At 44.8% G+C, this 14,622-nt stretch overlaps 1 protein-coding gene across 5 annotated transcripts in view; it reads right to left on the reverse strand.

Moving 5' to 3' along the window:
* Positions 1–11,280: 11,280 nt before the first annotated feature.
* bcor (BCL6 corepressor) overlaps positions 11,281–14,622 on the reverse strand; it is a 60,954-nt gene continuing 57,612 nt past the window's right edge. For all 5 annotated transcript variants that reach the window (XM_064327125.1, XM_064327123.1, XM_064327124.1 and 2 more), the window contains one exon: positions 11,281–12,359. In XM_064327125.1, the coding sequence (XP_064183195.1) occupies positions 12,068–12,359 (292 nt within the window). In that variant the 3' untranslated portion in view covers positions 11,281–12,067. The remainder of the gene's footprint in view (positions 12,360–14,622) is intronic.

A 14,622-nucleotide genomic window follows, 5' to 3' on the forward strand; every position in this document is an offset into this window, starting at 1 on the left:
GCTTCCTGCAATCTGAACCGTCTTGGTTGGTGTTGTTCGTGCGCTGACAGGCCCCGCCTCTAAGTCCCTCGTTCTAGATCAAGCTCACAGCCACGCAAGCCTTAAAAGCCGCACTGCCATTGTGCTTTTACTCGAACAGATGGCTGGATCATTGTTATCTCCCGGAAAGCGCGACTCTCGCACTAACATGTTTTTGAGCGCACGGTGCTTTTCTGATGTTATTTCTTTCGTGTATACGGTCCGTGAGGCTGCAAATGCACATTGAATGCACGTTTCCGGAATGGGATACACACGTTTTTAATTGTTCGATGTTCGAGTTCAAGAGGGGTTCAGCTAACACATCAGTGATTGTTTTTGGCTGTGTCCAGACAGGGAGATGAAAAATCCCCCCACCAGAGCTCTTTGGGCTTGACAAAGCAATATTGGACATTGCTCCCAGGGTTTTCCTTCCAGTAGTACAAGAGGCAGGGGTCAATTTTGAGTTTCCAGTCTTATCCTAGTGTCTTCTGCATGAAAAGTTGTTTCTTTCTCTCTCCTTCCCTCCTGTCTCCATCATAAAACATAAAGTGAGAGGGTGTCAATAAATTCCTAGACTGTCTTGGCATCTCTACCAAATAAAATCTCAGGTTTGGTTGATGGCACAGATTTATGATAGCTTTTATAAAGAAGAAAACTCCTAGGTGCAAATAATGTTGCTACAAATAATTATTTCTTGCAAAGTACTATAGGTCTCTGGCCCTGGGATGGATGGAATTACTCAACTGGATTTTTTTCATTTAGACTATTTTAAGTTCCCTTATTTTTATCTCTTTTTGTAAACTTCTCTAGGAAATTACAATGTGGCTATACAATTCATATAATTTATTAAAACCCCACCGAACTTGCTGGATCCATGGCTTTAACAGTAATTTAGATACATGGCATGACATTGATTGCACCTTATTGTAGCGCTTAGACAGTTTTTTTTCAGAGGTGGAAAATCCACGTTCTGAAAGCAAAAGTCCTCCCCAATCTCTCTAATTTGTCCAAGTTGGTCCATAAACAAACACAGCAGCAATATACAGCCAGTCATATTTCTAGCTCTCTTGAACCTCAATGTCATTGCAAAACATAGCTCTTTGTGTTGTGAACTGCCTGCTGTCTGTCCTGTATATGTGGCCATGTTATGCTTGTACACCTTAAAACCGATCCTGTATAAAAATACATGTCTATGGCCCTAGGATTTCAGTAATGGCGATTTATTGAGTATTCGGCTTTGTAAGTTCCACATTTAATACCACTGGTCCAATCCCCGCCATGCAAGCCCAGTTGGGATTCTAGCCCAGGGAGACGCGAGCTCTGGGAGGGGAGGGAACTGCAGAACAGCGGGTTTCTCCAGACTTGCCTGCCAGATCCTGTCGACAGCTGGAGCTGCTCAAGACCCCAGAGAGGAGGCCCAGGGGACAGAACAGAACCCCCACCACCCCATCTCTCCCGGAGAGACCCCCCCCCCTTCCCAAAATTCACGCTCCTTGGCTGCGCCGAGCATCCACTTAAAACATTGCTTTTAAGCAATGATATCGTCACAGAAAGCAGTCACAGTGCTTTTATAGCACGCTGCCTGAAGCTTTGGAGACTGCCACTCTGATTTCTTTCACGAGGCAGAATAATGCGTCTTTATTTTGGGCAGCCTTTCTCAGCTTCCTCGGAAGTTGCTTGCAAACACCCCCTCCCTGTTTTTCGCTCGCTGACACTCTGGAACCACAGAGGCCTGTGCCATAAATGGCCTGTTCAGAATTAATTAGTTTCCAGCTTATTTTATCCATCAGAGACAAGTTTTTTCCCCTCACCCCTAAAACAGGATTTCAGGCAAGTCGTTTCAACAACAGAACCCTCCCCAACAGCCATCACTGCCTGCATCAACCCAAAACCAGCCCCACACCCCCACGTCCACCCACCCGATATCCCTCCATTCCCCCTGTAAGCCCCTGCTGCAGCCTGCACCTCTAGCCCTCATTGAAATGTGACGCTGTAGTCAATTGCCTTCAATGCCACTGCTAATAGATAAGAGGGGGATTAGCCATCACTACAATGAATCTGATGAGGGGGAGAATAATTACCCTGGCTACTGTCATCTAATTGTTTTTTAATTAAGCATGCACAGTTTTTTTCCATTCTAACCCCACGGACAAACAACACTTTGTATGTTTACTTGTGAGTGCCTAATTGTATTTAGAAAACATTCCAAAATGCAGACTTCTTTCAGATTTGACTGGATACTACATACATACTGGAATTCGCAATGCATTTATATTTGAGGCCATCTCAGAAAAGCAGCAAATGTACTTTTATTAAGATTCGATGAATTGGTGTTATTTTTTATTCCAAAATTATTTCTGAAAAACACAATATGAAAGAATATTGTAATTATTATATAACACATTCCTTGCACCAAATCACTTTTTGTCACTGGGGTGAGAACTGGAGGTGACAGAACTAGGAAAAAAGTATAAGTTTAATTCCTGGAAACCATGGTAAAATATATGTTAAATGGGATATATAAATTTATGTGAAGGTATTTCGGTGTCATATATTAAATATATATATTCCATTAATTAGGTGTTTCCACACTTAATCTGCATGGCTAATGAATGTTATGTTGCAAATTGTTAATGACTTGAGAATGTGTTGTAATGATTAAATAACAAAGGCTAAGATGATCAAGTCTAAGATGTAGCCATCATAAAACTTGTTTCACACATACCTCTAAGCATATTATAAAGTGTGCGCGGCACTAAAGTACACACGTGGGTAAATATGTGTATTTTACGTCGAGGCAGTATCACACAATATCGTAGAAAAATCCTAATTTAGGAAGATGTAGGTTTATTTGAATCTGCGACACACTGTATCTGGTGAAATGCGTAGCGTCCTCATAGTCACATATGGCTCTTGAAGCACTCTCTGACAGAGTAACTGAACATAAGGCAGTGACCAATCAGAAGTCTGCAAGACGTGCGTGTGTAGGAAACGGGGACGGTGTGATATGTTGCAAGAACAACGGAAGCCACGCGGCAGGGACAAACAAGTGACACAACTTCATTGTTGGCTCCCTAGGCAAAGCGACTGACATCTCCGTTTCGCACGAGGCTGAGGCAAGACTGCTGAAGGTAGCCCCAGTGACCTCTGGGAACAGAGCGCATCTGGTTCCTCCACACGCCAACTTGAGGATGCGCATGCTCGCAAGATGCTCAACATCACACTCCTTTGACACGGCCTGTGGCACCAGATGAACTGGTGCTGTTTCAAGAAAAACGCAGTCCCGAGGGGACCAACTAGCTGGATATTCTGTCCTTCTGTCCGGAATTTTTGCAAACTTGTCACAAGTAGCCGACAAGTTTGGCTTGGGCACTATTGAACGCATGCGCAATGCTACCTCATGCATATTTATGAAGTAGGTTTGACATTTGGTTAGGGAGTTACCTTCCCGTATGGAATAACTTGATGAATTCGTTCATGCGGCCACACATTCTTACGTGACCAACAACTCATGATTAGCTCTGAAAATAACTGCTGCGTGCTCCTTTAAAATTCATATACAGTAGCCTAAATATGCGCAAAGCTGGGTCACATAACAGCTCTGTCTCAATTAATGTCCAATAAATTTCTGGCGAACTAGCCTCCAATCTTGCTAAGACTTGCAGACACTTCTTTAAAAAATTCACTTTAAAACTAACAATTCCCTCTTGTCACTTGCTCCACCATCTTTGTAGCGCTTCATTTTAAAGTCTCTGTCAGTAGAGTCTGCATATTTTCCTGCCGACATCCTTCGCCCTCCTCCTCCTACAGGCTCGCTGATATCTTGGCATCACTTGAAGCTTGAAAGCTCTTTAGGAAAAACAAATGACAGATGTGTGCCAACAGACTATTCAGACCACAGTGGCAGTTTGTGACTGTGGTAACGCGGGGGGGGGGGGGGGGTGTGTCGAAACGTTTCCTCTGTCACTCAGGCTACACTACTCTTTTAAATCCGATTTCTCTGCGTTTTTAACATCCGATCAGGCGAGCCTGCATTAAGTGACCCGTGATAGCCGCGCACAAATCGGATATCGCTCGCATTGGGTTCGGATCTGACCACTTGGCGAGGTGGTCTAGCACACATTGTGTTCGGAATTGCTTGTAGTCTGGACATAATCAGCCATCTCAAAACGCTTTCACCGGAAAAACGTCAGGAAATAGCGCAATAGCCACTCGTTTGAGCACAGACACGGGGGCACGGAGATGAGTGTGCTGACGGTGGAGACGAGGCTGCAGCTGATGACAAATGTGGTCGAACGTATGCTTTCGCATACGGAAATTGACAAGCCAGTCGGAATCTGTGAAGTTGTGGACAATGTGGCTCCACCAGTGCTGGCTACGTTCGTGGACCCATACCCTCCTCTCGACCGGAACAGTGGATGCAAACAGTACTAACAGCACGCCTCCGCTGCTGCCTCCTGATCAGTGCACGCCTGGTGCGGGCCCTACTTCGACTACTCAATAGTTTAAATATAATTAAAAAGAACACAATCTCACGAATACCGAAAGCCACTGGAATGTCTTTTCCGTTTATTTTTATTTTTTATACATATTGCGCGGGATAATGAAATCCGAACTGAGATCTTATCACAAGAGCTCGCATTGAACTGTCAAATGTGGACACAACTCAAATGTGGCCTGGTGTGATCGGATGTTCAAATTCCGATTCCAGAAGTCGCATGAAAAGACTAGTGTAACCGTAGCCTCAGTCTCCTCATTGTTTCTTTTTAATTAATGTAAAAATGGATCATGTGAAAATACTACTGCAACCGAAAGAATTAGATGTTTGCTTTAAATGCTAAAAACATTATCCGAGGTCCGGCACGTTAAAAGGTTGTGTAAACTGGTTGCTTGTATTTGTTTTGGTTGCCCTTGTGTGTAAGAACACATTGATCTGGTTGTGTAAACAACAGACCCCAGGATGCATACTGGCGCAGTGCAGAGCGGAGTGTCCCGTAGTCCGCCGAGAGCGGATGGAAAGACTCTGGTAAACAGGGAGTTTTCCAGGAAGCAAAGCACGAGACCTGAGACAGTAAGCTCCATCAAATAACATGTCGTAACCTTCAAAAAGTAAGTTGTCATTGTTAAGAGTGTCTGCTAATAAAATAATAAATGGTGTGCATCGCATAGAGGTAGGCTCTATTTTCTGCTTGCCGGTTGTCAGAATAAATACAGGTGGAATGTAAGCTACTAGTCATTGATGATTTCAGATACGCAAACACACAAAGACATCAATCCCGCTGCTTTGTTTTGACAGCAACGCTGACAAAATAAATAAATAAAAAACACAACTTCTACAGCTGAAAATGATCTAGGAGAACCAGTGCTCTCCTGCAAAGTTGTTTTGCCCGTTCTCTTATGACAATGAGGGTTATTTCTGGCTCAGCAAATTTAAGTTGGGAGCCCTGACCAGAAAGCACACCGATTTGTTTAAATCGATTCCTGTCTTCATTGCCATATGAGAAGGGGTGGGGCGTCGCATCTTAAACGAGTCTTCACCTTATGTTGGTGAAACCGTCTCAACGGTATCTGTTCTTTAGTTCTTATACTTTGTTAGGCTACTACACCAAACAGTTCCCGTGTACGGAGCGGACAGTTTAAAAAAAAGAAGTTCCCTCTGAACGCTGGCATAAATTATCTTGACGGTGCCTAATTGGTGCATCTAAAAACTGTTCTCCGAATTTGTCCTACGTCCGTTAAAAAAAAATCAGAACCTGAGTAACGCCAGACAGTGCACGGTAAAGGTCTGTAACGTCTACCCACACGACAAAAATACTTTTTCCTGTAGATTCCGCGTTATTTCTTCTTGAACTCTTTTTGACCGCATGATTTTTCACAACGTGTCAGTCGGAACTCGCCGCGGTTTCTTAGATCTCACCCAACCAATGGTTCTCACCAAACAGCAGAGCACGGCACAGCGTTGTGTTTGAACAGCGGAGAGATAAACCGAACTGTTTTGTTGATCTTGGAATTTGATTTGCTTTGGCCTTGAGCCAATCCCTCTCCATCATAACATCACATGCTTGGTTAGTAACGTCACGAAACGAGTTAGGCTATTCATGTAATCCGTCTTAAATTTTCAGTTATATTCTTCTCGGGCACATTTTTATGAACGTGTTCTTCCATGTTCTTTCGCACTTTCTGTGGAATTCTCCAAATGCTTTTACGGAAACTAAAGCAGAAATGTTGGCCTCATTAAATTAATGTAAAAACGGTTGCTAGTCATCTCCAAATATATAAGTTGCGTCGCGCCTGTCACTATATGACATTGTCATTTCACAGCGCTCGTTTAGCCTCATGCGAACGTATTATAGGCCGAGCCTACTTTATTCATGGTTGCGACCTAACTCCACTATTCAGTTATTGCAAGCGTCCATATACAATGGTATAATGGCAACGGTGTTGAAGCAGACACTATATATAGCCAACAACCGCTTTTACTCTCCAAATGCACTAGTCCGTCCTTGAACCTTGCGGCAGCAGCGTTTACCGTTTGTTCGTTCGACTCTATCTTCTAAAATATTTGAATTCTCATTATGATGGTCAACATCACCTCAGGTAAACCTATTATGGAGGACCAAAAATGCTCAAATTAAACATAAATAAATACAAGAAAAATGAAAAAATAAATGAGTGTATACATTAATAAATTAATAGATGAAATCTTATATAAATGGGTATTTATGCATATTTGTGCATATTCATTTCTGTATTTATTTCTATATATTTAATGTTTATTTATGTTTTTCCTGGTCCTTGGGGTGGCGTGGGGGCTGTCAATCGAAGTATGCTGCGCTGTCACCTTATTCCCATTGGTTGATCAATACCAGAGTGCGTAGATCGACTGTACACGTCTTAAAAGCCGGTTGCTTCGACTGTTTTAGGGGAGAGGGGGCCAAATGTAACAGATGCTTTTTCAGTGGTTGCCTTATAACTAGAGCAACGTATTTCAGTGTGAAACAATGAGGTTGGGTTGGGCTGAAAACTCAGAATCACCCCCCCCCCCCCTTTGTCCCCAACGAATGGCATTAGATTTCAAAAAATATTTCTGGTGATACTGCCAAATAAAAGTTTGTTTTGGCTGTAGGCAAGTGACTTTTTTTACTGGAAGTATTTTTTGGGTGCTGTATTGTGTGTAGGCTTATGTCAAGGAAACCAAATGTGTTTAATCATAAACAGTCTTTTAGTGACAAACAGATTGCATAGTTTTGATAAAGCATGCTAGCTTGCTGGGATTGCTAGCCAGTCAAAAGTGCAGACACCCCAGGCAAGTTAAACCTAATGCAGTGTTTTATGCTGCCAGTTATAGAAATGACTAATAGTAGAGTGTGTTACTACTAAGTTGTATGCTGCAAATGACATAATATAGTAGGCCTAAGTTGAGTATTTTAAACGGACTCCATTATGACATTTCATATGCATCTACATACAATACAATTCACATAATCGCCTACAGTGACACATTGCGAAGGCATACGAACATGTAGCTACAGAACAGATAGCTCAAATAAAACAGCCATCTGTATTTGTTCACAGAAAATGAGAAAAGAAAGACAACCACGGACATGGGTCTCCAGGGAGGTCTGATCTGTTAGAAATAAATAAATAAACTAACTAACTAATTAATTAACAGCCTGTTGACAATAGACAGTTGATTAACCAATTGATTGGATTTTTTCAACTCAGACCGATCTTTGTAAATATAGGCCTATTTTTCTGTGATGTTCAGGACCGATGGTGAACCTCTCACACGGACCGGATCTTAACTTGATTTACTGTTGTGTGGTGCACAGCTCAAGTTTGGGCCACAGAGCGTCTGGTCGATCAGACATCTTGACATCTAAGAACTGCACAGTCCAACCGCTTATTTTTTTACCTCCTTGCTTCCGTTACTTGCCACAGTTCGATCATAATACGTTACGCAATCCAAAAAAATACTTTCACAAAAGGATGCACTCGTGTTTCCTTACTCAAGAATTCTTTTGGCGCCTTCTAGCTCCCAGCTCCTAGGAGAAGCATGTAACAGGTTGGAATATTCTCAAAGATGGTGCACCTTGATCGATTTCCAGGAGAAAGAAATGAGACCTGGAAAGGGGAAAAATCAGTGGGTGGAATGCACCCTATCTCTCTCTGCACCTACCTCCTATTCTTCCACTCTGGGCTTGATTTCTGTGCGTGATTGTAAAATCTGCACCCCTCATTATGATATGGACAAAAACTAGAAATAAATAGGCTACGAAAATAAATATATAATCAATAAATCAAGAAACACATACACACAGTAATAAATACAGAAATTAATGATACAGGATACAAATAGGGAAATAAGTACAGAAATGAATAATTCGAAAATAAATAAATAGGAAAATAAATGCAGAAATACCCATGTACGTCAGACTTTATCAATTAATTTATTTATGTTTACATTCATGTACCCTTGAATTTATTTTAATTTATTTATTTTTAATTTAGGCATTTCTGGTTGGCCTATAGGCTTATTGCAGCCTAGGAGATATAGGATATTATCCTTTTCAGAAGTTGAGCAATGGCCAAATATTCAAGCTCCATCACAACACAATTCACATTAATTATTTTACGTTCTTCGCGGATTCTGTCATCGGATTTTCTGTGAGGATGCGCCTAAAGAAGAAGAACTAACAAAAGATGAAAATGCAATAAAACACTGAAATCCACATGAATTTTCCCTGATCTTCAGTTTCATCACCCTGTGGGCAGAGGCCTTCAAATTGCGGCGTAGCGGCTAAAACTGAGTCACATAAAGCACCACGGCTGTGCATGCTGGGCCTACATGGGGTTATTAACATTTCTGTAACGTTTCATATAAAGCGTTTGTAAAAAGCTCTATAAATGTTTAATTTGAATATTCCTCATAAAACGCACAAGGAAAAACACGATTTAACCACTTATGAATCGAATGCAGTTGGTGTCCAACATGCGCAACTTCCGAACTGCTGCAGACATAATAGTAAATCGACGGTCACTTACTCGTCTTAACCAAACACACACGCAACTATGGTTGCCTACGTTACAGTAAATTTATCTCATGACTATGCAGTTTCTCTGAATAATTTTTGCGCGCTCAAATTTTGTTCCATTTCTTTCTCTTAAGTCAACTATAGGCTACGCTCCAGAAAGACGGATTTAGTAGTCCCCGGTTCTTATATTTACTACGGCATCTCCTATCGGGCAAAGGTAGTCAATGGAATTGCAGTCACTGAGGCGAATATCGTGTACGTGAAAACACTACACTTAAAAATGAGACTAGCATGCAAACATTCACACCGAAACACGCTTTCTGAATAGTTTTAGAATTATGTGCAAACAACGAAAAACAAACGTTGCATTTACATTGAACTTAAAGTATTTTCTCTGTGTACAAGTTGGGGCCATCATTTCTGTGCGATGTTCGAGCTCACAATTGATGAGCCCACTGAACCGTTTGCAACATATTTGGACTCGTGGACAACGGCTGGGAAATAAACGTTTCTCATCGCAGCCGTTTCCCTGACCCACGCGCCACCTGACACTTCGCAACAGGGGCTCCAGAGAAGAGCCGGGGGATATTGATACTTAACAGCCTAATGCCTTACGCTGTAGCTTCTACTTAATGGGATACAGATTCTCTGTCGAGATTAGCCTCGCCTTGTTAAAGACCAGCAGAAAAAAAAAACATTCTGACCAGGCCTCATTCCAGATGCTCGAGTGAATTCGATGTTGGTGTGCCGTCATATGTTCCTATATGCGATATTATTCATTCGAGCTGAAGCACCCACATAACTAGCCTACTTCGCAATATGGAACATTACAGACAGCCATTATTCTTGCCCATAGTCTTCAAATGAGAATTTTAGTCTTCACTGGTCCTTTACTGCAAAAAACATTCTGTTCGTTTTTAACACACTATTATGTACAATTTAGCGCTTAAAACAAGTGAACACCGTTGGGAAGCCCAGTTGTACCCAGAACATTATTACTGCATCTGTGGATTGATTTACGGAAGGGAACTATCTTTCGATGCACGAAAACAGGGGTTTCAAAACAGTTCCGAACAACCCTAGATATTGCTCAGGGAAGAACCCAGTGTTCTTATAATCCACTCCTTGTTTACGAATTTACCATTTTCTAAGGCAGGGGTAGCCTACACCGTTTCTGAGTCTCTTGCAGCTCATGGACATATTAGTGTCCTTCGGAAGTAAAATGTCATTAAATAAACGAGATATAATTTATTATATTTAATTGCGTATTTAATTACCAGTTTATTCATTTATCACATTTTTTTCTATCACTTAAGTTGGTTTAAAGTGGCGTATCTGCGTCTTGCAGCTATGATGTAGGCTAAATCTCAAATGAATTTCAATTTGAAGGTGAACTGCTGCAGGCCTACAATAACCCCGTATTGTTGACGTGGCCAATAACAGAGCCATTTCCCGTGCTGTCCGCGACCGATGGCGAACATTTAGCGCGGACCGTGGAGGAGGTGGTATAGCTAGCGGAACGGATCGCGGATCAGGGTGGTTGAGACGAGAATTCATGACGTCAGCTCTGGACTCAGAGATGATGTCCGGGTTTTCTAGTATAACATTAATATTTGGAAAGCTGGTCCACTTGATTTTTCTTCGTAGGAAGCTCGTACTTGCAAACTTCCCTCGTGTTCGGAATACGCATTCAGTTTCTGCCACACAGCCTCCCACCAATCATACCTCTTAATTTCAGTTGGGACCTATTATTTTCAGTTTATACAAATAAAAACGCGTTTGGCAAACTAGGATAAGCCCCACATGCAACGCACTGTGATCGTATAGGAAGGGTCGGCCCTGCCCTGGTGTCATAGCGAAGAGTCAAACCCCGGATGCACAGGTGATTTCAAATACGGGTTAAGAGTTCGTTGCCCTGCGGCATACCGGTCTTCATCCTTTAAAATAAATATTCCTATGACATACTTTTTCATGTTTGTATTTGGACTGAAAAGAATGAATTCTCATTTCAGGGCCATAATATAGGTCTACAATGATCCATTTGATCTGACAACTTTTGAAGCAATTTTTATGGCTGTCTGATCATCATCAGAGTTCTAAATCCAAACCATGCAAGTTCCTGACAAAGGCCTGAAAATGAATCCTTGGTAATGAATGATGACAAGAAAGGTTTTTAATAGTTAACGAGTTTAATACTGGGACAGTAACTAAGAGCCTGACACAAGAGTTGAAGATTCTCTTTTATTGCCATTTATTTTTAAAGGATTTTTTTTGTAAAATATAAATACAAATGGGGTATTCTTTAATTACAAAGTTTAAACACATCTGCATAAACGATAAACACACCAATCAGAAACAATTACTGCAAATAACAACCCCTTATTTACAAGTTAAAGCACGCTTTCCACCAAACGGCTTATATTGTTTTAGTATCTTAAAACCTTTTTTATTTTACAAAAACACACGAAAATATCTTAAATTTTTCATTTTAAATAAGAGAAAAGAAAAACGCCAATATTTGAAGAAAGGCAGAAAACAGCTCCTGAAGTTTGAGCTCCATGAGAAACAAACTCAGAAGGGCATCTTCTTCCAATGAATGCAAACACCATGTTCAAAAACAACTCCAGCTTCTAAATGATATGCATTCACCTGGCCAAGCTAGGCAGGTCTGTAAACTAAAACTGAGGTGCACAGTGAAAATTAGAGTACTGTGTGTAAAAGCCTCTATTTTAAAGCCTGTTTGTTTCTGACCAATTCCCAAGCTCTCCAAATTAGGCATGGAGATTTTTTTTTTTTACGTGAAGGGAAAGTAAAAATAGGACCATATATAAAATAAAACCAAAAATCAGAAGAAATATATTCATATATTTATATTTATAAAAATAAGATGGATGTTAAATTAAGAGTCGGTCCTGAACAGAGCTGGAACCTCCTGTCGTCCAGTCTGCAACATCAATCGGCTATGTACACTATGTACACGTGCGAGTCCGTGCCTGGGGCCGGGGGCCGGGTCATCACCTCGCCATGGCGACGGGGTCCCAGCTGCCGTCCAGGCACTCCAGGGAGGAGCCCAGCAGGGCCGTGAGCTCGGCGCTGATCTCCACCAGGTCCAGCAGCTCCTTGCTGTCGGGCAGGAAGCCCTCCAGCTCGTCGGGGCAGGAGAAGAGCTGGCTGAGGGACGCCTGCTTGTAGAACTCGGCCTCGGCGATGGTGGCCACCTCGATGTGCGTGAACGCCGCGCGGAAGGCCCGCGCGGACATCTTCAGCCTCTTCAGCACGTCCGACAGCAGCAGCCAGTTCCGAGGGCTGGGGGGCGGGGGGAGAGGGGGGTTCAGAATGCAAATATCTGCACGCGTTACTTCACTCTGGTGCATACACACGCGCACATACAAACACACACACGCACGCACACACACACGCATACACACGCACACATACATACGCACACGCACGCACGCGCACACACACACGCACACTGGGCCAGATAGGAGTAAAAGATGCTACCCAATCGATTGGCACTTGAAAAGGTTTTGAAGACGAGGCCTTTTGGCGGACGGCTGAGTGGAGTGGGGGAGCGCAGCGGAAATGTGAGGAGGGCTGAGAGCGCGTCAGGCAGCGCAGGAGAGTCATTAATACTGCATCAGCGCGGAGGGAGAGAACACCAGCGCAGCTGCCAGATAAAAGGCAGCGCCGAGCGGCGGGGAGAGCGAGAGCGCCGAGCAGCGAGAGACAACACGCCACAGCGAGACGCGAGACGCAACACGCCACAGCGAGACGCAACACGCCACAGCGAGACGCAACACGCCACAGCGAGACGCGAGACGCAACACGCCACAGCGAGACGCAACACGCCACAGCGAGACGCGAGACGCAACACGCCACAGCGAGACGCAACACGCCACAGCGAGACGCGAGACGCAACACGCCACAGCGAGACGCAACCGCCACAGCGAGAGGACGCAACACGCCACAGCGAGACGCACGCCACACGAAGACGCCAGCAACGCACAGCAGACGCAACCGCACAGCAAGACGCGAGACGCAACACGCCACAGCGAGACGCAACACGCCACAGCGAGACGCGAGACGCAACACGCCACAGCGAGACGCAACACGCCACAGCGAGACGCAACACGCCACAGCGAACGCAACACGCCAGAGCGAGACGCAACACGCAACACGCCAGAGCGACACGCCACAGCGACACAACACGCCACAGCGACACAACACGCCACAGCGACACAACACGCCAGAGCGACACGCCACAGCGACACAACACGCCAGAGCGAAACGCAACACGCCAGAGCGACACGCCACAGCAACACGCCACAGCGAGACACAACACGCCAGAGCGAGACGCGACACGCAACACGCCAGAGCGACACGCCACAGCGAGAGACAACACGCCAGAGCGACACACAAACACGCCACAGCGGACACACAACACGCCACAGCGACACGCCACAGCGACACAACACGCCAGAGCGACACACAAACACGCCACAGCGACACACAACACGCCACAGCGACACAACACGCCACAGCGAGACACAACACGCCAGAGCGACACACAAACACGCCAGAGCGACACACAAACACGCCAGAGCGAGACAACACGCCAGAGCGACACACAAACACGCCAGAGCGACACAAACACGCCAGAGCGACACACAAACACGCCAGAGCGCAACGCAACGCGCCAGAGCGACACACAAACACGCCAGAGCGCAACGCAACGCGCCAGAGCGACACGCAAACACGCCACAGCGAGACACAACACGCCAGGAGCGAACACAACACGCCCAGCGAGACACACGCAGAGCGACACAAAACGCCACAGCGAGACACAACACGCCAGAGTGACACACAAACACGCCAGAGCGACACAAACACGCAAGCGACACAACACGCCAGAGCGACACACAAACACGCCACAGTGACACACAACACGCCACAGCGAGACACAACACGCCAGAGGACACACAAACACGCCACAGCGAGAGACAACACGCCAGAGCGAGACGCGACACGCCAGAGCGCAACGCAACACGCCAGAGCGAACAAACGCCAGAGCGAGACACAAACACGCCAGAGCGACACAAACACGCCAGAGCGACACACAAACACGCCAGAGCGCAACGCAACGCGCCAGAGCGACACACAAACACGCCAGAGCGACACAAACACGCCAGAGCGAACACAAACACGCCAAGCGCAAGCAACGCGCCAGAGCGACACACAAACGCCAAGCGACCACCGCAAGCGACACACAAACACGCCACAGCGAGACACACCGCAACAGACACAACACGCCACAGCGAGACACAACACGCCACAGCGACACAACACGCCACAGCGAGACACAACACGCCAGAGCGACACACAAACACGCCAGAGCGAGACACAACACGCCAGAGCGACACACAAACACGCCAGAGCGACACACAAACACGCCAGAGCGAGACACAACACGCCAGAGCGACACACAAACACGCCACAGTGACACATAACACGCCAGAGCGAGACACAACACGCCAGAGCGACACACAAACACGCCACAGTGACACAT

The sequence above is a fragment of the Anguilla rostrata genome, chromosome 3 (genome assembly GCF_018555375.3).
Source record: "Anguilla rostrata isolate EN2019 chromosome 3, ASM1855537v3, whole genome shotgun sequence".
Taxonomy (NCBI): Eukaryota; Metazoa; Chordata; class Actinopteri; order Anguilliformes; family Anguillidae; genus Anguilla; species Anguilla rostrata.